Here is a 24,980-nt window from a genome sequence, read left to right on the forward strand (position 1 = left end):
CCTACTGTGCCATCTATGGAAATTCTCCTCATTCAGGTTATGGTTGTCCCAAAAGTGTTTTTTCAACTGGACTTTCTTTGTTTTTCCTTGAATACGTTTCGCTTCTCATTTATATATATATATATATTTATGCCAGTTTATACTTATATGTTTATATGTTATGTTCATACTTAAACTTGTTTTCTCATACATGCTTTCAAACTAAACTAAATAAAATAAATAAATACATAAATAAAGAAGCTTCTTCAGCCCAGCCTAAGCAGCTACACACAGCATGCTCTTTATAGCTGGGTACCATTCAATCGGGCAAGTCCCTGGAGCGTGTGTACCCATTCTCCAGAGATTTTGGAACTTTCTCTACCAGCCTAAAATGACCTTATTCTAAAAAGGATGCCGCCTTCCCTTTCCCTTTCCGTTTCAGCTAGCAAGCCACCGTATCTTCTTGCACCGAAACTCTGGCTGCACGGCTCGTGCGCCCTTAAAGCGCCACACCAACCCGTCCCTCGCCAGACCGCAGCCTTCCGACGAACACCGCAGGCAGGCAGCCCGCCCCCGAGGAGGCATACCCTTTTCGGCTCATTCTTGCAGGCTCCGCCCCTTCCCCTCGGCTCCGCCTGCCCTATATAAAGTGGTGGAGCTCCGGAAAGGGTGCGAGTGTCTGTTGGCGAGGTGGGTTGCGGGACTGAGAACGGCACCATGGCAGGTAAGCCCGAGTGACGCTTTTTTTTTTTTCCTCCCCCGGAAGGAGGCTGGCGGCGGCGGCGGCGCGTCCATTTCGCGACGGCTTCGTCGTCAGTTGCGGGGAGCGGGTCATACATCCGCCAGAGTTTCCTCTCCGCCCAGTGGCCGCGGGTTATCTTCCAGCCACAAGTGACTGACAAGCCGGAGCAGCTGCGGCACTTCCTCGTTCGCGGCGCTGCTGGTCCGGCGAAGGGCAAGGAGAGGAAAGCGGCGCTCGGACAAGGACAAGGAAAGGAAGGCGGCTGGCGGGAGCGCTCGTCCTCGGGAGACCTCGGGCTGCCCAGTTTTACGCATGGCGGGTCCTATTTTTAGGCTGGCGCTTGAGCCCTGTTTCACACACACACACGCGCGCCCGGGAGGTAGCGGGCAAGGAGTGCAAGTCAGCGCGCGCCCTCTTTCTTTTAGGGGTCTTCGGAGCAGGGTCTGAAGGGGCACGTGCGGGTGACGGGCACCGGCGACCAAATGGGGAATAGAACTCTTGTAAATGCGTGCATTTTGAGGTATCTTCTCTTCAAGCGGCAGCCTTGTTTGTACCGCTGGGGGAGAATCCTTCCGGCACAGATAGACAGTTCTCTGGGGTTGGTCCATGATGTGTCAGTTTTTTCCCCCTCTCTTTTCTCTTTGGGCTGATTTAAAAAAAAATCTACTTAATTGGATAGAAGAGGCACCATTTAAGCAGGATTAGGTGTTTGAAACATATAAATCTGCTCTATGATAAAATTTCCCAGTTAGCAGGTGTTTCTTATCTAGGGCTGCAGATACTGCAACCACTGTTTTGTAGTCTCCTTTTCTAGTGGGGACCATGGTGTGAAGCTCCACCATGCCAATGTGGCCAGAGACACTCTCCTTAATGCCATCAGGCCCTTTCTCCTCTCTTCATTTTCATAATTTTTCTTTTAATTATAAAGCAAGATGAAGCACTGCAAAACAGAGAGCTCCAGAACATCTCTGGACTATAAAAATCAGCTGCATAAACTTTTCCAAAGAATAAATTTGGTGGCTATCCACCTGCTCCCCAGAAATGGCAATGGTGAGTAGAAGTAATAAGGAACATTCTGTCAATTCCAGGGGGACATAACCTGAATATTAATTTTTAAATTTGATACTTTAACACGCTCACTCTCACAATGTAGTACAATACCAATTTGAGGGAGTTTGGAGCCTGAGCGTGTTTTCAAAATGTAAAATATACCTATGGCTGAAACATGTTGGGAACCTCACCACAGAACTGTGGTGAATTCTTAATAATGCACATTTAAGCCTGTGGCTTGTTCACTTTCAAGTTAATGCACAAGTGGGTTGCTGAGGAGCCTGAACAACTGAGTGGGAAGTAGGAATCTACTATTAAAAATTAACTATTCAATCAGAACTTTCTTCCATATAACCATAATGCCAGCTACACATAGATGAGAATAATAACACGTAGATGAGAATAATAACATATTCCCAAAAATTTGAGGAATACTTACTCCGTTCTTTTTCTTGTGATTGTTTTTTTTCTTGTGATAGTTCTGCGAAAGTTTAGCCTTTATTCACTCTATCTTGAACACAATTATAACCTTGGATAGGTATAACTGTAATATCTCACATAGTGTGCTAAATGTTTCCATGTACCTCTGTTTTGCCACAGGTAGCTCTACTTTGGGATTTTAGCCTATTGGCTGATACAAGCTGTTAAGATTCTTACCTATCTAATCACTATCATAAGCATTCACTAAGTGAAGGCCTAGGAATTTCTTGTTTTATTTTATTTGCATGAATGAGGCCTTGCCTTTTGCATTCATCCATTCTTAATATCAACCCTAACATCTCCTGGCCATAAACCAATTCAACTCTGGAATGCTTCTATGCATAAATTATATGACCTGGTTTCAGGCATGTGTGCTGTCTTGTGCTGAGTCAGGATATAGTCTGTCTCCATGATGGTGAACCTATGGCATACGTATCGGAAGTGGAATGCAGAGCCACTTCAGCTGGCCTGTGAGAGGTCGCCTGGAAGAGCCCCACTGCACATCCACGTGCACCGCCCACTTGACAGCCGATTGTTGGGTATATAGCGTGGCATGCACAGGGGTGCGCAAGAGATGCACACACATGTGCAGAGATGCGTGGGCATGCGGGGGGAATCTCACGTGCATGCATGGGGGCCCCGTTAACATTGCCTTCTGGGTGCTCGAGCTTATTTAACTCCAGGTGTCAGGGATTAAACATTTTTGAAGCACTTGTTCATTTTATAAAGGGTGCTTTATTAAAAAGCAATACCTTGAGCTTCTGATGATTTCATGGCTTTTCCTAGTTTTCCTAATATAGTCAGTTTGACATTGCTTTCTCGCAGGTTGTGTTTTGATACCTACAGGCATAAAATTACCCAGTGGTCTTCCATCCAAATACTAATCAAGTCTGATATTGCTTTCCAGACAAGGTCAGCCAAGTACTGAAAAAAAGATGTCTTGAGACAATGTACATGGTTATTGTTTGCCTCTCTGGAGGTTAGTATGATAGAACGTGCAACTAGAAAAGGAATTAGGGAGATGAGAGGGATCTCAGCAGGAGCACTACAGTTTCCCAAGGAGGAGGCAGGAAATTCCAGTGAGAAGCCCAAATAAGAGTCTGAGCAGTCTAGGAGGTTTTGGGAAGGAGGAAGAAATTAAAAGTAGCCACACCATAGAATGTCTTAGGATGTATCTATTATGTTCTACGATTATAACTTTAGCCTGGTGAGATGCTGTCTATTAGATGTAAGCAAATAAACTATTGGACTAGTTTGGATTTCACTGTGTCATCTTTGTGCTTGGGCCTGACAACTAGTGGTAAAAGACACAAGTGACCGTAATGGCCAATGTTAGATAGCCTTGAGTTAAGCTAAATTGTGTTTTCTCTTGAACTTTCCAAAATCTGTGGGTTTATAGCAATAAATGGAAATTGAACTTAAAACCTGTTATTGTGGTGTTACAATAAAGTGATGTAAGCAATGAACACCCTTGGGTAATATTCTTATGTTTATATTGATAACACCCTTGGGTAATATTCTTATGTTTATATTGATACGTTTGCCTTAACCCACACATATCACATCTTCTCAAAGAAAAAATTGATTTTACTAATGACCTTTGGGGAAAAAAATCCCTTGGGAATAAAGCAGCTTTAGAAACATTAAATTGGAAAAATATGTTGGATTATATGTACAGTAATTATGTACACAATAATCCTCAATACTAAATTGTCTGATAGTACATCAGGTTTAGTATATATTCAGAAATATAAGATCTTGCTAGATGCTGGATTATATCAGATTTTTGTATTATTTCCTGTTGTGAACTTGTTGTGAACTTGTGTATGCTGATAAATCCATATAAGCAACTGAACACCCAATGTATGTCAGCAAATTTCATGAAATGTGCATTTTGTTTCTTCAAAAATATATTAGTGATCCGAGTTGTATTGCACTGCTGTATTGGTTTGTTATTTCAACATAATCATACATAATCCACAATACATACTCATCCTGCAGAGTAATACTGATTTAACTAAAACATGGTATTAGTATAACAACCATCTTTATACAGTATCGTATTTTTATAAAATTGTCATAGATATTAATAAAAAGCAATATTTTCTATATGGTAATGTTGTTAGATTGTTTCTGGAGTCTTTGCTTTTGTTCTTGTTTTTATATTGGTCCTTGACCAAAAATAAATGATTGATGCTACAAAATCATTTTATAAACATTTATATAATTGCATGAAGTTCTTGAGCAGCATTGATCTTGAACAATTGAAAAAATTGAACACTAAACATTACCAATTTGGAATTCATATTTAGTTTAGTAAGGAACAAATAACATGTATTTATTTGAGTTTTATCTCACCTTTATTAATTTATAAATAACACAAGGCAGCAAACACATCTAATATTTCTTCCTCCTATTTTCCTCGCAACAACAACACCAGTTTGAGGTAGGTTGTGCTGAGAAAGAGTGATTGGCCCAAAGTCACAGAGTCAGCTTTCATGCCTAAGGGAGGAGTAGAACTCAGAGCTTCCTGGTTTCTAGGCCAACACTTTAACCACTGTATCAGACCGGCTGTTCATTCCTTCCTAAATGATAATTACAGGCTTATAAGTTCCAGTTGACCACACTTTAACTTTCATCAGTTAGAAAGAACATTAGCTAGAACATTGTACAGACTCTAAACACAAATTCTAGCTAGGTTTTCAGATTGAAAAGAAAAGACTTTGGTATGCAACTAATGATAACACTGAATCAGCTAGTTTGAGTTTCTCATCTCATCTATATTTCAGTTGCTACTTGCCATACTGACAGAGCAGAAATATCTCCAACTTAGGATGCCTTCATTGCTCTTAATAATACATTTCCATATGTAATATGACTTGCTTACCAAGTAGATGGTTATGCTCTGTGAGGGTTTGTCTCAAATAGATTAGCTGTTCACACTGAGGATTTATTACTGAGACATGTAACAAGTATTTTTTCCCTTGCCATTGTTGCATCATCTTCAGATATTTTCTGCCAACAGAGCAATTGATTATGGAAGCTTATAACAGGAAAAAATATTTACACTCCAAACCTATTCCTGGGCACCCAACCACTACAATTGGATGGAGTTTATCAGCCTGCTTACAATAGACATCTCAGGACCCACACAGTTTGCTATTCCATTGCAAAATTGGATACATATAAACATGTGGGCATTGCCTAAGGAGGGCATAATGTAGATTAGGCTGGTCTGCTCTAACTTGCCTGTAAACTTTTAGATAATGTGCTCCATGGGGAGAAATTAATGAATTTAATACTACATGGGTGGGAAGGTCTGAGCCATTCCTACTATAACCCACTAAGTTGAATCCTATGCAAAAAGTAGGGAACAGTGCATTTAATTAGAAATTCATTTTGGTATATATAGTTTAAACTTGTGAAGCCAGTGTATCTTGCACAATTTGAATTGCTAAACAGATTTCCTAACAATTTCACTGACACAGAAGTTTCCTATTTCCAAATAATATGAAGTTTGATCGTTTCATCTCCACAAAAATATAACCTTGCAACAGCACAAAAAGGCACATGGTATCTACTAACGTGTGGCAAGCATTTTCCTTTGAATGTTTTTTGTTCAAGGTGTGTTTTTTTTTTTGGTTTACTCCTACATTAGTCCATTGTTACAGGTAAGACAGGAAAGAAAATAAAAGTGTTCTTTGTTAGGATTAAATTACTACCAGTGGATGATGTTTGGTCCTACCTTGTAGGAAGAACTTTTCAATATGCACATTCAAACACTATTGGCTAGGTAATTGTAGATATGCATGAGTTTTTATTTCTTTTATTTTTTAAAATTATATTAAAAATCCACAGTACAGAACAGTACAGCATAGTATAGTACCTCATCCCACTCCACTCTACATGGCAGCAATCAAACCAGCCACTTGATTGACTCTCCATCAACCGGGGATTCCCAGGCCCGCTGACAACCATGTCTTCAAGGCCTTCCAGAAAAGTATCAGAGGGGGGTTATTATCTTTTGAGATAATAACATTCCATACAGAAGGCTATTTTTCTTGGTCTGACTAGAAGTACTTCTCTAATAGATGGGACCTGTAACACACAAATTAATAATAGTTAAACATTGCAGATAAATGAATGTTTATTAATGCTTTATTTGGTCTAGTATAGCAGTAATTATCAGCCCCAGCTGTATTGCCAAAGCCAAAAGAGGGTGGCAGAATGTCAGGTCACCTTCATCTTCTCTAATCTAGTATATTCCTAAACTGATTCTGCCAAAGGATTCTTGGAAGCCGATAGAAAGGCAATATTTAATGTTGTGATCTCAAAAAATGTTTTATTTATTTGTAATATTTATATAACTACCTATCTTGCAATCAAGTGACTCGTGCTGTTTGGATATATAGGTAGTCCTCGACTTACGACTAACAAGCATTTGAAGATGGCCTCAGAAAAAGTAACTTAACCACCCCTGCAGTCATGTGACCTCAATTCGGGCACTTGGCAACTAGCTCATGTTCACAACTGATTGTAGCATGCTACAGTCATGTGATCACAATTTGCAACCTTTTTTTGCCAGTGGGGGGCTGGATTCACTTAATGGCTATATTAATTAACCATGTGATTTACTTAATGTCTGAGGACAATTTTGTAAAAATTGTCATAAAATTGGGTCTGATTCTACTTACGACAGCAGGGTGTTGAAATTCCAGTCCCAGTTGTAATTGTAAGTCAAGGATTACTTATATAAGTACAGTAATTCTTTTTAACCTAAAAAGTAAATTCTATTTTTCTGAAACTACTGCCGGAATAAAACTGAGTGATGGGTCCTAAGAATGTACTATAGGTCTTTCCCATATTAATGATATGTTTGTCTCTTTTCCTTAAGACCAGTCTTTTGTGACACTAGCCACAAATGATTCCTACGTAAAAGGAGCACTTGTACTTGGATCATCGCTACGGAATTATAGAACGACAAGGAAGTTGACAGTGTTGATCACTCCCCATGTATCTGATGCAATGAGGTAAGTTGCCTGAAGCACTGTGGTCATCTAGCCCCAGTGAAAAAAATGCACCCGAAGATCAGGTGGGAGTTTAGTTAAAAATAAATGCATCAATTAGATAAAATTCTACAAGAAATGGAAAAGAAAATGATCTCAAGAATATATAACTTTCTACTAGATTTTAAAATGGAAGAGGAGGTGGTCAAAGAGACGATGGTGGTATGGGCGAAAAATGTTGGCCATAATATAGACCTGGAAAATTGGAGAGAATGTGGGGATTAAATTATAAACTAATTACATCCACAGCATACAAAGAAAATCAATACAAAATGTTCTACAGGTGACACCATCCCCCTGCTAGACTGGCAAAAATGTTTAACTCAGACCCAAATTGTTGGAAATGTGGAAAAGAAAAAGGCACCTATTTTCATACCTGGTGGACATGCCAGGAAGTGAAAAAATATTGGGATACAATTAGACAATGGATAGAAGAAATCACGAATCAGAAAACTGAACTAAATCCAGAAACTTTTTTATTAGGTATAATAACACAAAAATGCAGTAAAACAGATAGATATATCATGTTACATATATTAACAGCTGCAAGGATCTTGTATGCACAACTCTGGAAGGAGAAGGCATGGTTATAAAAAATATAATAGATTGTACAGACAAGAACAGGCTAACGATGAAAATAAAAGACAAGAAGATTCAATTTATTATAGGGCCTGGGATGCCTGGTATGAGTGGTATAGAAATTAAAAAAAATGGCAATTAGGAAAAGAATGAGGGAATATGTAAATATGTAAATATACCATGGAGAAGATTGATATGTAAAGATAAAAGATATTGATTTATAGCAAGAGTAAGATGTAATGATAAAGGAATAAGTAAATATATATACTGAAAAATATGAGGAGATGCAAAAGATGTCTTGATGTTGATAGCAATGTGTAAAGTTTTATGTTTTTAAAATTTGAAAACTTAATAAAATTTATTATTAAAATAAATAAATAAATGCAGCTGGGTGAAATTTCCCTTAAGAGCATAGCTAGGCCATCTTTTGTTCAGATAAATCATATGTAGAAATAATGTGAATAGTTATTGCATAGTTGAAATAATCTTTTCTTTCTCACTTTCTGGAACAAACAGTGTCTTACAGTTCCCATTGAAATTTTATTGTAAAGTAACAAACATGAACCTGCCTGGAACTATTATTTAATCATCCTCAAGTAGAGAATTAATATTTACAGTTTTTTTTCTTTGGGCTCTTAATTTCTACATTCATTAGAAATTGCCATTGAAGGCTCTTTGCCTTTAGGGTTGTCTAGAGCAGTGGTCACCAACCAGTGGGCTGCGGCCCACTAGTGGGCCGTGAAAAATGTTTGGTTGGCCTCAGAGAAATCTCACCCCCAGAGCACTACCCCAAAGCAATTAATCCAGGCTGCGCAGAAACACAAGGCTGCGCCGCCCACATGGCCCACGGGAACTCTCCCCGCCCACTCACTCCTTACCCAGCAAACTTGCCGGCTAAATTTCTATTTTTTTCTTTTTCTGACCAACATCTGTTCTGCTGTGCCAGGAGATTTTGATTAGCTAGGAAGCAGGAAATGGTTGGATTTCTTGCTTTCTAGCTTGTCTTTAGATCTTCGGCTCTGCCTTTAAGCACAGCTGAGCCTCCCTTAGGACTGAAGGTTTGCTTGCAAGCAAATTCAGTGCAGACCCACAGCAACTGACTTAACTGATGGCAGACAGATAGCTCACTGAATGATTCTGTGAGCAACTTAATCTGCATGCTTTGCATGATTTTGGGTAAAAGCTGCTCTTTTATAAAAAAAATTAATATTTACATACATGGTGTGCTGTGAGTTAATTTTTGTGAGTTAGCTTGCAAGCAAATTTTATGTGACAGACTGAACTAGCCAATGGCAGATAGATAGATTTCTGCATGAATCTGTGATTCTGTGAGCAATTCAATCTGCCTGCCTGCTTTGCCTGATTTGGGGTAAAAGTTGCTCTTTTTTAATAAAAAAAAATCTATATTTATATAAATATTTATAATATTTACATACAAACCATGCCCAGCCAGTCACATGACCACCAAGCCACACCCACAAATTAGGCCAAGCAGAACCAGTTAGTGATCCCTGGTATCTAAAATTATGAGTTTGGTGGTCCCTGAGGTCCAAAAGGTTGGTGACCCCTGGTCTAGAGACTTTTGGATAAAGAGAAGGGCTATTCTGCTGGAGGAAGAGCAGACAAGTTGATTCTATGCAACAATCTGTATGCTGACATTGGAGTTTGCCAATGTCCCTGAATGTAATTGAAAGATTTTTGCTTCATAAGAATGGATGTTGAAAATAATGCAGGACCAAGATTTTAGCAACGGGATGTTTATAAAGATGAGACATTAGATTCCTTATTCTTAGTATAAACAAGAAAGACAAGTCTATTTATGGACAACTAAGGTAGTTGCTAGTGTGTTAGCAAATTTAATTAGTCATAATTATTTCCCAATTTAAGGCTAATTTAACTTGTAGCCTGAATTCTAAATGTCTTGGTAAAGGATATGAGAAACTTGACTACATTTTCAAGCTTACTCAAATATTTGCATAGTGAGGTTTGTGGCTTGCTGTGCTAAATCTTTAGCAGTTGTATCAAATGCTCTGCAAGATATCTCTTCTTGAGGGAGGGCAGAATGTTTAAATTTGTTTATAAAGTTTTACGTAAGTGGAACTTTTACAAAGAACTTACTCTTCTCTCCCAGTCTAAATAAATATCTGTGGTAGAAATACCTTCAATTCCAGAAGAATCTTTAAAGGCAAAAATTATGCCAGAATTTTAATAATTAAGTATCTTACATATGTTACATATATTACATATGTTTCGTGGGCAATTGGACAAAAGTCATCTAGCTAGCTAGAAAGGAAGCAGCAGTAATCTGTAGGGAAGTGACATTAAGTCTTCTAGCTCCTCCCTGCACAACTGTGAATACCCTAGAATTTAGGGTAAAACTGGTAGAGAGGAAGTACTTCAGTATTGCCTTTTGCCCTGACTTCTGCTTTTGTATTGATTAACAGAGAAGAGAGCAGTAGTATAAAAAAGATCCCTGCACATCATACTATTACATTGTGAGAGTTTTTTAGACCCCTAAATTTTAAAAGGTGATTTAGAATTCAATATTTTAAATTTAAAACTTCAAAAACACTATTATTCTTGTTTTAGTGTAAACTCAGCTAACTAGAAATTTCAAAATAAGATAAATTTTGTTGGTAGAATTTAGAGCTGCCACCACTGTTTCCTGTTCCTACTCCTGCTTTGTGATTGCATCTCTATTCTAGAACTCAGTTTATCTGAATTTTGTTTTCTTTTTTTCAGCATACCCATTTCTATTTTTGCAGATGCTGAATCATTATCAATGATTAGTTATGGTTAATAATTTTGTGAGTTTTCAAACCTTATCAATTTCCTGTGGGTATGTTTGCAACCCTGGTATATTCTTGGCTACTGCCCAGAAGTCATTCCATAAATGCTAAAAGCTCCATAATTCTTTAGTTTAAAATAGCTAGTTGACTTATCAAGAGTGTAGGTCTTTTTGACCCATCTGTTTGTGTAGCTCTGAGAGCCTGTCAGTAGTACTAATCTACCACCTTTCAAATGCATTATCTCAAATCTGCATTCCTGTACACTTTAAGTTTGAAACATACTACAGAGGATAAATAGTTGCTGTCAGGAGAATCTATTTCAAGCAAATTCCTATAGGCTTTTACGGAAATACGATATAGGAGTCTGCTTTCTCACAGGTTCTTGGGATAGTGTAGACAGTTATTGGATAAGTGAGTGGCATTGAATGAGTGGCATTGAGTATTGATGTAAACCATGACCATTCCTTTCAATAGGACAGTCTTAGAAAAGGTCTTTGATGAAGTGAAGCTGGTGAATGTTTTGGACAGTGGTGATTCAGCCCATCTTGCACTATTGAAAAGGCCTGAACTTGGTGTTACTTTGACAAAACTCCACTGCTGGGAACTAACACAGTATTCAAAGTGTGTGTTTATGGATGCAGACACAATGGTATGTCTTTCTTGATGCTAATAATCTTTTCAGTTGTGTTCAGTTCATGTTAAAAAATAGTAATTTATATGCCACATAGAGAGTCAATTAGATGCTTTTGATTTGCACCACTTCAGACATATGTACTATTAATATATAGAATATTTCTTCCATTCTCATGAACCAAAGTATTTTAAAGAATAATCCATAGCTTATATATAAAATGTTGAATTCTTCAGACCTTACAAAATTGACTACATATTTCCATCGTATATGTACCATAGTATTAGGTGTTCCATATATAATTTATTATCCATTTACTCTATGTCATACGCTAAATAAACAGAGATATGTAGAAACTGCATACTTCGCTACAGCAAATAATGGCTTAATCCAGTGCATAAAAGCATCCATCTACTTTTCTGTGCATCTTCTTGCCCTGTTGATAAATAGGCAATAATTTAAAGAAAAAGTCAGACTGCGCCAGAATTCTGGGATAGTGCTAGATATAGAAATATACACATTAACTAGAATGCCTAGTCTCTTATCTTTGCCATATAGACAGGATTCTTCACAACTTTAAAATGGGGCATGAATTGTGAATTGAAATGCATTCAATTAACGTTGCTTCCAGAAAAACTCATATCAACATAAGTAGATCTAAACAATGTCATAACAATGTATCTTAGAGGAAATTACCATTCCTTTTGCTGGTGAATAATACATTTGTACTTGCAAACCATTTCTTCCCCACTAGGTCTTGTCAAACATTGATGAACTTTTTGAAAGAGAAGAACTTTCTGCAGCTCCAGATCCAGGCTGGCCTGACTGTTTCAATTCAGGAGTTTTTGTTTATAGGCCTTCCATTGAAACATTCAATCAACTGTTGCAACTTGCCACAGAGAAAGGCAGCTTTGATGGTACCTATCTCATTTTATCTGGTTGATGGGGAAATGTTTTATTTAAAGGCTGGGTATGTTAAATCATATTATTCAAAACAAATCTATAGCAAATGTGTAATGCTTGTAGAACAGGGTACTTCCGAAGCTTTCAGTAGATGGGGTTTTATTTCAATGGACCTGAATGTATGAAACATTAATAAGATTTCCTAAAAGTGGAGTAAAAAGGAAGTGGGTAATCTGTCAGTAAATCATTTGGGTGTGTATGATTACAATAAGAATTGCAATAGATTGTCTTTCGACAGACCAAGAGTCATTTACCTAATGGCATATAGAATAGGGCAGTGTGTTCTGCTGCTTCTAGAAAAGCAACAGACCTGTGCTGTCCAGACAGTATATAGGTAACAGAACAAGACCAGTGTTATCTTTCAAGCCATAATAACATGGTTAGATAAATGCATAATGAATTACAACATCCATTTGGCAATGACATCAATGATATTGATCTTTCTTAAAGGAAGACCTGATGAGAATATTCCTAGCATCAGGGTTTGAAGAGGCCATTTAAGTCATCAAGACTTCTAGCTACTGCTTGAACACAACGCTGCAAAGGGGAGCTTTTGGCTGCATCTCCATGTTATTTAATCTGTTTAACCTAAGCCCCATATTACCTCAGAATCTGATTTCTGGTACCTTAAGCCCATCAATTATACTGTATATCCTACACTTAAGAATAAAAAAGTAGCTAAGCTGTATGCTACAGCTCCAGTGGTTGTCCCCACTTTCCAGAAATGTTCCAAGTAGTCCTGAAGTGATTCCAATTTCAAACAACCTTAATTTTATTTCTGAAAACTTCCAAAATGATCGGAACAGGATTGGAGTCAAACTAAGGCATTTCAGACTTAAGACATTTTGAATTTGAAACATTTTTTTGCAAAGAACAGGTTTCTGTTTTCCGTGCGAGGCTCGTTTCAAAAGAATATCTCCCATCAGTCTTTCTAGATTAGAAAAATGCCTGAATGGAACAGGCAGGGCAAGTTGCTGGTTTGACAATTGCTGTAAATGCACTTGGTGTGGTTTTATCATGTCAGTCCTTTCAAGTACAGATGTCCAGCACTCAAGAAAAAAGGGCCACTTATCATTTTTGCCAGAGCAGGTTGGCATATTTACAACCGAAAGCAAAGGCTTTAAAACTTCCAAGAGTGTCATAACAGTTGCTGAAATGGTTAAAAGCAACAAAAATAAAAATTGTAGGTTTTTAAAAGACAGTCTCCCCTCCCCCCCCCTTTAATTCCAGTGAAGATTGGCCTGGCTTACTAGAAAAGACTCACTTATGCAACAATACTTCACTTGATCCTTTGCAACTACTGTTGCCAAAAAGAAGAGCATGGCCAGCTAGAATCTAGAAGAAAATAATTGCAGATAGAAAATGAGAATATACTGTAATATTTTGGTCTGTTTCTCTATTTGTTTCAATAATCCTCTGCCTGAAGGAGAATGACTTTCTGGGGCTTTTCATTTCTACAATTAGGCCACAATCTTTTACATACAGAAAGCAAGAAACATGAAGAAAGCTACAGTAGTCTTTCTATTATAACTCCCATCACTCCAAACCACGTTGTTTGGGGCTGTAGTAGGTACAGATTGCAGGAAGTTAATTTGTACAATATTGACTCAAGGGACACTTAGCTTGATTCCCTTTGCAGAGAATTATGAAACTGTTTCTCTGTTGTATGCTACCTGCAGTCGCTATAGATGAAAATAGTGGCAAATTAATTTAATAAATGCTATTTTTCTGAATAAGAAGTCATAAACATAGTAAAATTATAATAATATTTCTAATAAAATATAAGTTAATAATAATTGATTAATAATTGTAAAAAAAAGTTAATAATTGAATAAAATCCAGTTTGGTTTGGTGGTTAAGGCACCAGGCTAGAAATCAACAAGAGTCTGGGTTCTATTCCTGTATTAGGCATGAAAGCCAGCTAAGTTACTTTGGGCCAATCATTCACTGTCAGCTCAACTGACCACAGGGTGGTCTTGTGGGGAAAATAGGAGGAGGAAGGAATATTAGATATGTTAGCCACATTGAATTATTTAATAACTATAATAAAAGCAGGATAAAAAAATCTAAAAACAGACATTTTTCAGTGCAAAGACAGGCTGATGTAGTTCGCTTCTTCAAAAAAGGAAAAAATAATAGATCCAGGAATCTATAAACCTATCAGCCTGACATTAGTACCTGGGAATATTCTGAAAAAGATAATCAAGCAACAAATCTGTGAACACCTAGAGGCAAACATAACTAAAAGCCAATATGGGTTTGTCAAAAACAGATCATGCCAGACAAATCTTACTGTATTTTTGACAATGTAACAAAATTAGTGGACCAGTGAAGTGCTGTGGATATAATTTACTTGGACTTCAGTAAAGCATTTGATAAAATAGACCACAATCTATTGCTTGATAAGATAGAAAAATATGAGTTAGGCAGCACCACCATAGATGGCTTCATAACTGGCTGACCAACTCCACTCAACATGTAATCCTTAATGGAACTTTTATCTATACGGAGAGAAGTATACAGTGGGGTAACTCAAGGCTCTGCCTTACGCCTAATATCTCCATCAATTATCTAGATGAGCAGAAAGGAAACTCATCAAATATGCATATGACACTAAGCTGCCCGGAATAGCCAACACTCCAGAAGATAGGCTCAAGATACAGAAGGATCTGAACAATTTTGAACAATGAAATTCAATGATAAAAAAGTAAGGTTCCACATTTAGGCAAGAAAAACCAAATGCACAGGTATAGAATAGGTGGTATTTGGCTCAATAACAGTAACACAATCACTTAAATATGAGTCAGCAGTGTGCTGCAGCTGCTAAAAAAGCCACACAGTCCTATGCTGCATTGAGGGTCAAAATCAAGATCACATGAATCACTTTATAATGCCTCGGTAAGGCCATCCTTGGAATATTGCATCCAGTTTTGGTCACTATAATATAAAAAAGATGTTGAGACTCTAGAAAGAGTGCAGAGAAGAGCAACAAAGATGATTAGGGAACTGGAAGCTAAAAAATACGAAAAAGTTACAGGAATCGGGTATGTCTGGTCTAGTGAAAAGAAGGACTAGCAGTTTTCAAATATTTGAGGAGCTGCCACGAAGAAGGGGCTCAACCTATTCTGCAAAACACCTGAAGGCAGAACAAAAAGCAATAGATGGAAACTAATAAAGAGAACTAACCTAGGACTAAGCAGAAATTTCCTGACAGTACAATTAATTAGTGGAACTGGTTATCTCCAGATGTTGTGGATACTCCAACACTGGAGGTTATTAAGAAGAGATTGGACAACCATTTGTCTGAACTAGTATAGGCTTTGCTACTTGAGCAAAGGGTTGGGCTAGAAGACCTCCAAGGTCAATTCCAACTCTATTATACTGGATTTCTGACCCTGTGTATTTTTCTGTATTTTGGAAATGTTATATAAATGGTCCATGAGACAAAGTCTTGTTATCTCTGTAGAACAGGACCTCTCTTTATTACTTGCTTGGCTATAATTGCTCCTAATTTGAAATTGCCTTCTGAGTGAAGTGTCTATGTGGAAGATGCTTTTTAGAAGAACTATATTGAATTGTAAAAGGAGGTGAAAACATTGCATAGATGTATAATGAATGGGTATATTTTTGGTATTATTCACACTTGTACTGTTGTGTTCCCTCTGCTAAAATATGCGTGAAAATTAGGTTACATTACTGCAGACAGTTTATCATGGGAACATTCTCCCCTCCCCACATAAGAACAGCCACATTCTAAAGCTTCATTCATGTGAACTAAACCTGCTGCTTTCTAATTTTAGGAGTTGCTTGTGTTAGTTGGCAGAAACTAACTTCCAAATTTCCAAAGAAGCTGTCTTGGTTGCCTAAATTTTGTTACTTTTCAGTAGATTTATTTGTGCCTCTTTTAACATGCAGCGCAAAATGGAAAACAAAGTCCCCCTATGAAATAGCAAGAGTTATTTAGGAATCTACTTTTGAGCTTCTTTTTTTGTCATTTAAAAGTTAAGTCCTAAACTACTCTTGGCTTTTTCATATGACTTAATTAATGAGTATTGGCACTAGTTAAACTGGCAAAGATACTAGATGGCTTACATTAACAATTAAGATAGCATGGTTCCTGTCTGAAGCAAAACACAAATAGAAGTTTTGTATTCCCTCTGATTATATTATCTCAATATTACCTTCCTTGACTATTTCCTAAGTTTATTTTGACATTTATCCCAGAATGCAAGCATATTGAATTTCACTTAAAAATATTATCAAGGGGTATGTTTTGGCAATAACCATAAACAAATTTCAGACAACAACTCTTTTTGCTGTGGGAAATTGAAACAGAGATGCTGTTTCCTTAGAAATTCATTAAGTGTTTGGGTTTTTTCCATTCTATGTTCAATATGCCCTGAATCTTAAATTGGTACAGCAACTGGAATTGCCAAACTTGAAATTACAAATAGCTTCAGATGCACTCAGAGCTGCTGTTGTGTTCCAGCTGCATGCTTAGGAAAGAATATTCCTAATCTTATTCTGATCTGTAAAGTGAATAAGATAACTCTTTATTTTAAAGATAGATATTATATAAATCAAGTATACCATCTTTCATATGTGAATAATATTTGATCTTGACTCTCTGGTAGAGCCAACCAAAACTTACCATCTACTAAGTTTTGATGTGTCTATATAAATAGCAGTCTTTAATCCTTATTGAATAAATAACTTTGCAAAGTATTTAAGTGAAAAGTCCCCACTCTTTTATTTTTTGTAAATCAATCCAAGCAGCTCAGCTGCTTCTAAAATGTTGTTGTCACTCTGTTGCTCACTATTCTGTTTCCTAAACTGAACTAAGCAACATAAACATTTCCTGGGCCTGAATGATTTACTTGATGTCTGTCGCCTTACAAAATAATTGAAAGAATGTAGATTGATATATGCAACCCCATCTGTGCTCCCTGAAGCTAGTGTTCTGGATAAGATGCCAAGAGCTTAAAAGCCTTAAATATTAATTCATGATGAGTCATGGATGCTTGCAGAAGAAGTCAGTGCAGGGATGATCATGTCCTTCATTGAGAAAAACAACTGATAAATAGTGTGGTCAATAAAGGCAAAAATCACTCCTCAGAAAGTCTCAGTTTTAATCATTTACATAACTGTTGGGCATATTCATAGTTTCTAATGGTTCCGTTTTTAGAACTAAGCAGGTTTTTTAAAGTAATATATTTTATTTGAGAAAATAGGTAGACACATCGTAAAGCAATTTTTAAACTGATTTCCACCAGCAAAAACTATTTGGCATGAAAACAGATTCATACTTCCGAAATAATTAGATGGTCCATCTTCAGTTCAATTAATCAATTATGAATGTTTGGAAAGCTGTCTCGCTCATTACCGAACAGGATTTTAAATTGTATTAATAAACTTGTTCAAAATTTTGTTCAACAAAACTACCAAACCAATACTACAGATGAGATACACACATTTCTGATCTTTTGCATTCATTTTATGTATGGTATTTCAATAATATTTGAAACTGATTTTTAACGGCTTTTTAAACCATTGCTTTTTCTTTGACTCACCTTTCTCTCTCTCTCTCTCTCTCTCTCTCTCTCTCTCTCTCTTTCCTTTCCTCAGGTGGGGACCAGGGTCTGTTGAACACTTTCTTCAGCAGTTGGGCAACTACAGATATTAGCAAGCATCTCCCATTTATTTATAACTTAAGCAGTATTTCTATTTATTCCTACCTCCCAGCATTTAAAGCGTAAGTAGATGATTATGGACACAGACAGAGTAGGCTGAACTATTAAATATGCTTGATTTAATATTCATTCTGTGTCTCTACTGCTTCCAGATTCAAACAGTGTAAGAGGAATTATGCTACTTGCTCTTCATGGCAAGGCAAGGATCCCCACCGCTTAAATGAGAGTAAAACAATTGACTTGTTAATAGTATGTCTTATAATAGGTAATACACGTTATCCAACCTAAGTTTTTTTTCCAATATGAATAATGGGAATTAGATGGTTACATTAGAATCACTCTAATGTTATGTTATCACTTGTTTGATCTCAGCAGAATAAGCCAGCAAAATTTAAAAGAATATCACTACAGTTCTTTGAGTGGTTATCTATGAATTAATGCCACTGCACAGAACCCCACTGAAGTTATATGAATTCACAGGTGACTTTCAAAGAACTGCACTTACAGATGAGAAATCAGCACTTTATTGTATTCTGAGTGATTCACATAAGAAAGACTAACAAACTTTTAAGCTGGAGGAAGACCTGATTTTCAGAAGATAATCAAGGAGGGTGGTGTTTCCAATAGTCATAACTATCTGTAATACTGTGAAAGGATGAAGGACTGAGTCTGGTTGTCTAGCACAACTTCAGTAAGACAGAGTCCCAGAGGAAGAGTGCTTCTGTAGTAAATGTAGATCAGAAAACAACATGGCTGGTTAGCCAATAAATTGGCTAATAAATTTGTTTGCTACTCAGAGTCACTTGTCTGAGATGGGCGGCTATAGAAATTGAATAAATACATAAATTACAAAACTCAATCTGACTATTATAAAATGCTGAAAGGCAAGACCACACCCTTTAAAAGGTCATTGGAAGACAAGAAATAACTGTTTATCTAAGGAAAACTATCCTATGTTGTAAAAGACAAAAGCATGATGGCCACGTAAAGAGTGAACCTATGTTTTCTACAGCTCTGAAAGCTGGGAGAATATAGGCAAGATGTCTTCAACAAATACAAAATCTAGACTGACTTTAGAACATTGGCCTCAACGAATGTTTATATAATTGAGCAGAAGAAAATCAAGAAGGCATGCTAGGCTGAAATAAAAAAGTGGAATTATCTCACAGTAGCATCCTGGAAGAAAGAATAGTTCTGTGGATGAGTCAGTGACATTTAATCTGTCTGTTACGTGAGTAGCCAAAGGCACAATTAGGTGCCTGATAGAAAGAGAATATTGTAGTGGAAAGTTGCTTCATTCTTTGTTATTGTGAGGAGTTCTAGAAGTACCAGCTGAGATTGTGAAAGATGATCTACCCTAAAAAGACAAAGAATAAAACTGAAAATAACGATACCTTTCAGAAGTACAATGGACATAAGAGCTCTGAGTTGAGGTTCAGAGTGCTGAAAAAGATTTAGTAAATTTCATGTGTTCTGATGTATAAGATGTCCTGAAAGAGTAGATATTTAGGAAGGTTTGCCTATAATTCCCCATCTTCCCTTGCCTGAAGAGTTGATAGACTGGACAGTACTAATGAAAGCCCAGCATGTATCTGCTAAAATTGGCCATTATAGAGCAATGCATCTGAATTATGAAGGCATCAGGATCTCTTTCTTTGCTCTGTTTGGAAGGTTAGGTTGCAGGGCAACTCTCTTAGAAGCTTTAGTAGGCAAATTTGGATCTGTAATTGGCAAATTTGCTGCTGCTGCTGAAAGATAGGTGTCAGCGGATCTTCTGGAGTTGATGGATTTTATCTATTGAAAAAATGAAAAAAAATCGGACAGTCCCTGGGATATCTTAGAAGGTTAGGAAGAAGATATATAGTTTTATAAAGTCAGGAAACCCACAATGTATATGCCCATTGAAGGAGAGAAGTTTGCTTCTATATTCATTTCACTTATGAAAAGGGATCCTTAAGATCAAAGGTCAAAGGCTTTATCACTCCTATTTTTGTCCCACGTTTTAGCTGAAACTTTTAAAAAAGATTTTTTTTTAATCTTTGGATTTTAATGGCACAATCTCAGGGTGCTCTTGGTGCCACAAAATTGAGATTATGGCAATGTCTTACTTTTTCCCCTCATATAGCCTACCTTGGTAGCATGTTCATTTCTGAAGTACTCATGTTTCGTATTAAACTGCTGTTAATTGCTGGCATTAGGTTATCTTACCTCTCAGGAAAAGCCAAATAAATCTCTTTAAATTTTGCCCTTGGAAGATCCAGAAGCAAGTGTGCAGTTGTAGGAACAAGTCTCTAGGCAACATTGAATGATGACGAATTTAATAGAGCAGCTGACGTAAGCACCATTTTCATTGGTTAAGGTTCAACTGTGTCTTATGATCCAAATGTCATGAGATACTGTTAGGTTAAAATTAGTGCCCTTATTTTGGGATCTTCATGCAAACTGGAATGAATACATTGTACTCAGTGGCTGGTGGAAAGAGTATCTGGCTTGGTGAATGGAATTGTGATGTAATTGTGATTGCAAGCAGCTCCTCTTACAACATGAAGTATATTATAAAGAATCCTACATTCAGGTTTACGCTACATGGAGTCCTTCAGTTCCATTCTTGTGGCATTCTGGCCATGATTGCTGAACTATTATAGCAGGAGTTTCTTCCACTTTGAAATAGGGAACAAAGTACAAATAAAATATTGCTCATAAATAGGTATATCATAGTTTTAAAAAATGAAAATCTGACCAGATTCCTTCTCAATCCTACCGAAATTTTAAGCATGCTATGCTTGATACTAGCATGCCATTAGAACAGGATAATCAACTGTGCCAAATGCAATAGCTCCTGGAGTAAGCTTAAATTTTGTTATGGTCACATTGAATGCTTTTTAAATATAGAAAATGTATTTAACAGAAATAGGCGTGAACTCAATTTTTTTAAAAAAAATATGTTCATACAATACCAAAGAGATTAAAATAGCTTATTTAGGGGGATGTTTTACTCAGGAAAAAAGATGGAGAATGTTGAACAGATAGTGAATGAACAATGCTTAGAATTATTATTATTAAATAACACAGCAAGTCAACTTGTTTCACATACAATATTGAAGACATCTTGTAGAACTGGTTTTCTTTCATGTTCAGTTTCAAACACTCCTTGTTCTATTATGCTGTTTATCAAATTAATAAACTAACTCATGATTATGTGCTTAGTTACATACTTTATTAAGATTTGTTGATATCCTAGTATTTTAAAATTTTCTATAATACAAATAAATGAGGAAAAGGCAATGTCTAAAGTCTGATAGTTGGTAGGTATTGGTGGTAAAAATACATACGTTAGTTATATAGCTATATAACTATAACTATATACAGTACTATTGTATGGATGTATAATTCACAATATTAAAACTATTGATACCAGGGTGGAATTTCTGATCACTTCTCAGGGATGAACTTCAGTGATCTTCAGTTTGTAGCTTCTTGCTGTTTACTGACAAGAAACAAGTTGAATTAATTCTGCAAATTGATGTAAACTGATTTTGATTACTTCTCTGCAGTCCTTGTGCATCATCACCAGGTCTGGCTGTGATAAAGCCAGTAAAGGTGTTTTTCTGATAGACATAAGAATTCAGATCCATACGAAATATTGAGCTTAATTGTATTTAACTTTAAACAACTATTAAGCAATTATTCTTTCAAGCTATATCCATGCACTCCGATATTAAGGTGTTATGACTTTACCCACACATAAAAGTGACCTCTTCTTTTGACAGGTTTGGGATGAATGCTAAAGTTGTGCACTTTCTGGGCAGAGTGAAACCATGGAATTATACGTATGACTCCAAAGCAAAAAGTGTCAAAGAAGACACTCAAGATCCCACAATGATTCATCCAGAGTTCCTCAATATGTGGTGGGACACTTTTGTCACAAATATCTTACCATTATTACAGCAGCATGGTGTAATCAAAGATACAGCTACTGGTGTAAAGGCGGTATGTCTCATTAATGGACATTCTCTACTTTAATGTGGGATGTAGAAAATATTTTATTTTTGGCTTGGAATTGAGTTAAGCTAGCATGTTTGCTACAAAAACAGCTTGCAACTGTGCACTAGCTAGAGAGCTGACTAGTCATAAGTTTGCAACATTTTGTCTGCTCCCTATAAATGCAGCACATTGGTATGCTTCTTATTAGGTGACCAAATAATAGTTGTTCTAGACTTTTCTTAAGGAGCTATGGGGTAGCCAAAACAAACATGGACAGGCCTGGATTTATGGCTTTACTAACCAGATTGTTAAAACAAGTGTTTGGAGAATGGGAACATAAAAAGTCTTTATTCTACAATAGAGAAAGTTTGAGCAGGAATGGAGGTTATAGATTTCAGAGGTCAGGGAAAAGAAATCTCTTAAATAAATTTACAACCCCCTTATCTCCTGAATCAGTCAAATCATGCTTCACTATCATCCTAAATATAGTTAGCAATGACTTCTTTGAAACGCTGCTGACGTGCCCCTAAAATCTGCTATTTCTTCCAGAGCTCATAGGAAATGTTATAGAGCAAAGAAATAATGCAGACAGAAAGATATTTTTCCTATCTTGATCATCCATCCATGTAAGATTGTATCTTCCATTATAAATGTAGCATATACCACATTTCAGTGCTACAATATGAAGAAAACAATGCCAAATTAATTTTCAAGGCACTTCAGGACAGGAAGTATATACATTAAAATAGGGTCAAACATTTTGTGCAAGTTCAGACTCATCCACACCAATGGTATTCTGCACTTCCCACCACCATCTTTCCCATCATTCTAACTACCCCACCCGACAGAACTTTGAAGAAGTCTACAAGGAATCTGAAAGTTTGATATTTTTTTAACAATGGCTTTGCATACTTTGTAAATCCATGCAGCTGGTTTGAAGAATTTCCTTGAAACATTCATGATTCATCTACATTTTTTCACAGATTAAGCATATCCTAGAGCATTTAACTCTTGCATTTTTAAAGAACTTTAAAGACAGAGTTCTATTAATTCTCATTAAATGTTGATTCAGATTGGAATATGCACTTAGGCCTCTCAGGGTTTCATATCCTGCACTATGCTTGGCATCGTAGTTATTTGTCTTAAGAGAAAATTTCTAGTAAATTGCATTCAGTAAACAGACCATGAAGATGCCTGCAGGGGCACGTCTCCTCTCTGTTATGAACTGCTGTCTCTGATAAATTGAGGGTGATATTGTGCCAACTGTCTTAAAATTTGTGTTACCATTTTACAATAGTGGACCTACAAAATTTGTGGGGGGTGGGGTTACTGATGTTTTTACATATCTTGTCATTTAAAATAACTTGGTTCTGCCTTCTTCTGCATTCAGACTAATCATGCAATATTGATTACTTGGGCTTGATATACAGAAAACAATGATTATATTCTTAGCCTTGTGACTAAACATACTGATCTATTCTTGAGCTATGCTTTCTGTTGTCTGTATTTCAACTTTCTAATGAACTATTTGCAGCTGTCGGGCTTGGTCTATACACTGGCTTTCTCTTGTGGCTTCTGTAGAGAGGTATGAAGAACTTAAGCATAACTACCTGTCTGCTATTTCATTGACCCAGATTCTCTTTTTATTTATGTATTCATAGCTCTTTAAATTGCATAAATGGTGCTTGCTGCTTTGCATGGGATCTCATTAGTTTTCTTACCTTCTGCTTAGTTACTTTATGCTTATACCTTTTTGTAGTGTGTAATTGTGCTTCTCCCACTTATCTTTCATTTCTTTTTAGGAAGAGGTAACAGAGGCAGTCTCTCACCTGTCACTTTCAGCAGCAGAAATGCCACATTCACCACCATCACCACCAGCTATGTCCTCAGAAGAACGTAAAGAAAAATGGGAGCAAGGTCAGGCTGACTACATGGGAGCAGACAGCTTTGACAACATCAAGAAAAAACTTGACACCTACCTCCAGTAAAAGCACTTGTATTTGCTCCCCCAAATATCAGCAATACAAGGACTTGTTTCAGAGCTGTAGCAACTAGAAAAGTCAGCTAGGGTCAGTTAAGTTTGCCAGAAGCGTTGCCGGTGCTGAACTGAAGGCTTTTGGAAATACTGCAGGTAAGAACGGAGCAAAAGCTGTTTTAAGTATGAATTCGTGTGCCAATCATGTGTCCAACAGTCAGATCTTTTTCTTTTGCTCAAAAACTCACGAATATGCCTGCAAAGCACCTGAGAACAGGATACTGCACTGGCCTGAAACATACTACTCAGACCTAAAAGACTGTGCGTTACCTCTCCTTCCTTTCACACATGCACACCAATATGTTCTGCTTGCTACAAAGAAATAATGGCTAGAGATTCAGGCAGGTATAACAGAAAAGCCTTATAATACTAGCATATGTATATGCAACTTGATAACTGTAAAGTTACCTTTTTGCCTGTTCCAGCCATTTCTGACCAGTTTTCTATGCACAAAACTACAGCATGGCAAATGCTTTTGTTCAGGTTCTCTGTATGACTGAGACAAGTAAATCTGTGAACTGTAATGGCAAAGTACAAAATAAAAACATTGTTGAAAGTTGTCAACCCATCAAGTGGCAATAAAATCTGTGACCCTCTGAAGTCTCTTAGCATTTGTAATCTGTGTCAACACACTTTTCAAATCAATACAACTGAGAATTTTCTTAAAAGTTGATCTGGTGTAAGTTTGCTTTCCATTGATGTGTGTTCTATTTAAAGGCCACAGAAGATGTATACATTAATTGAAAGCTCACCTGGAAGACGCTTTGGAGATGGGAAGGAAATAAAAAGAAGAAAATGCTGTCAGAAGATGGTGTCAGAAGTTCTGATTCTACAGGCTGGACTGTTCTACACACTTTTTAAGAGTATCCACGTTAACTTTAAAACATAGTGACAACCATCAGTATCCTCAGTAATTAGAATGCTTGACAGAAGATTAAACAATACTTTTGATTGGCTAAAACCTCTGCTCCACAAAATGATGATTTAATAGG

The 24,980-nt window shown here is 36.8% G+C and overlaps 1 protein-coding gene across 2 annotated transcripts; it reads left to right on the forward strand.

Moving 5' to 3' along the window:
* Positions 1-513: 513 nt before the first annotated feature.
* Positions 514-24,588, forward strand: GYG1 (glycogenin 1). 2 transcript variants are annotated; one of them, XM_087933299.1, is made up of 8 exons: positions 568-703; positions 7,146-7,281; positions 11,160-11,334; positions 12,071-12,233; positions 17,905-18,031; positions 21,740-21,959; positions 23,488-23,538; positions 23,756-24,588. In XM_087933299.1, exons 1-8 carry the CDS (start codon positions 697-699, stop codon positions 23,939-23,941), a joined length of 1,065 nt encoding a protein of 354 aa, XP_087789425.1. In that variant the 5' UTR covers positions 568-696; the 3' UTR covers positions 23,942-24,588. The 2 variants fall into 2 exon arrangements, with proteins under 2 accessions (XP_026557374.1, XP_087789425.1); XM_026701589.2 differs by lacking the exon at positions 23,488-23,538 and having other exon boundaries at positions 514-703.
* Positions 24,589-24,980: the final 392 nt, after the last annotated feature.

The sequence above is a fragment of the Pseudonaja textilis genome, chromosome 4 (assembly GCF_049901715.1).
Source record: "Pseudonaja textilis isolate UNSWEBS1 chromosome 4, rPseTex1.2, whole genome shotgun sequence".
Lineage (NCBI taxonomy): Eukaryota > Metazoa > Chordata > Lepidosauria > Squamata > Elapidae > Pseudonaja > Pseudonaja textilis.

Excerpts from the sequence above, each read along its gene's own strand:
- GYG1 (XM_087933299.1), top strand. Across the intron at positions 7,282-11,159 it reads CATGTATCTGATGCAATGAG|GACAGTCTTAGAAAAGGTCT; the intron begins GTAAGTTGCCTG and ends TCCTTTCAATAG. Across the intron at positions 11,335-12,070 it reads TTATGGATGCAGACACAATG|GTCTTGTCAAACATTGATGA; the intron begins GTATGTCTTTCT and ends CTTCCCCACTAG.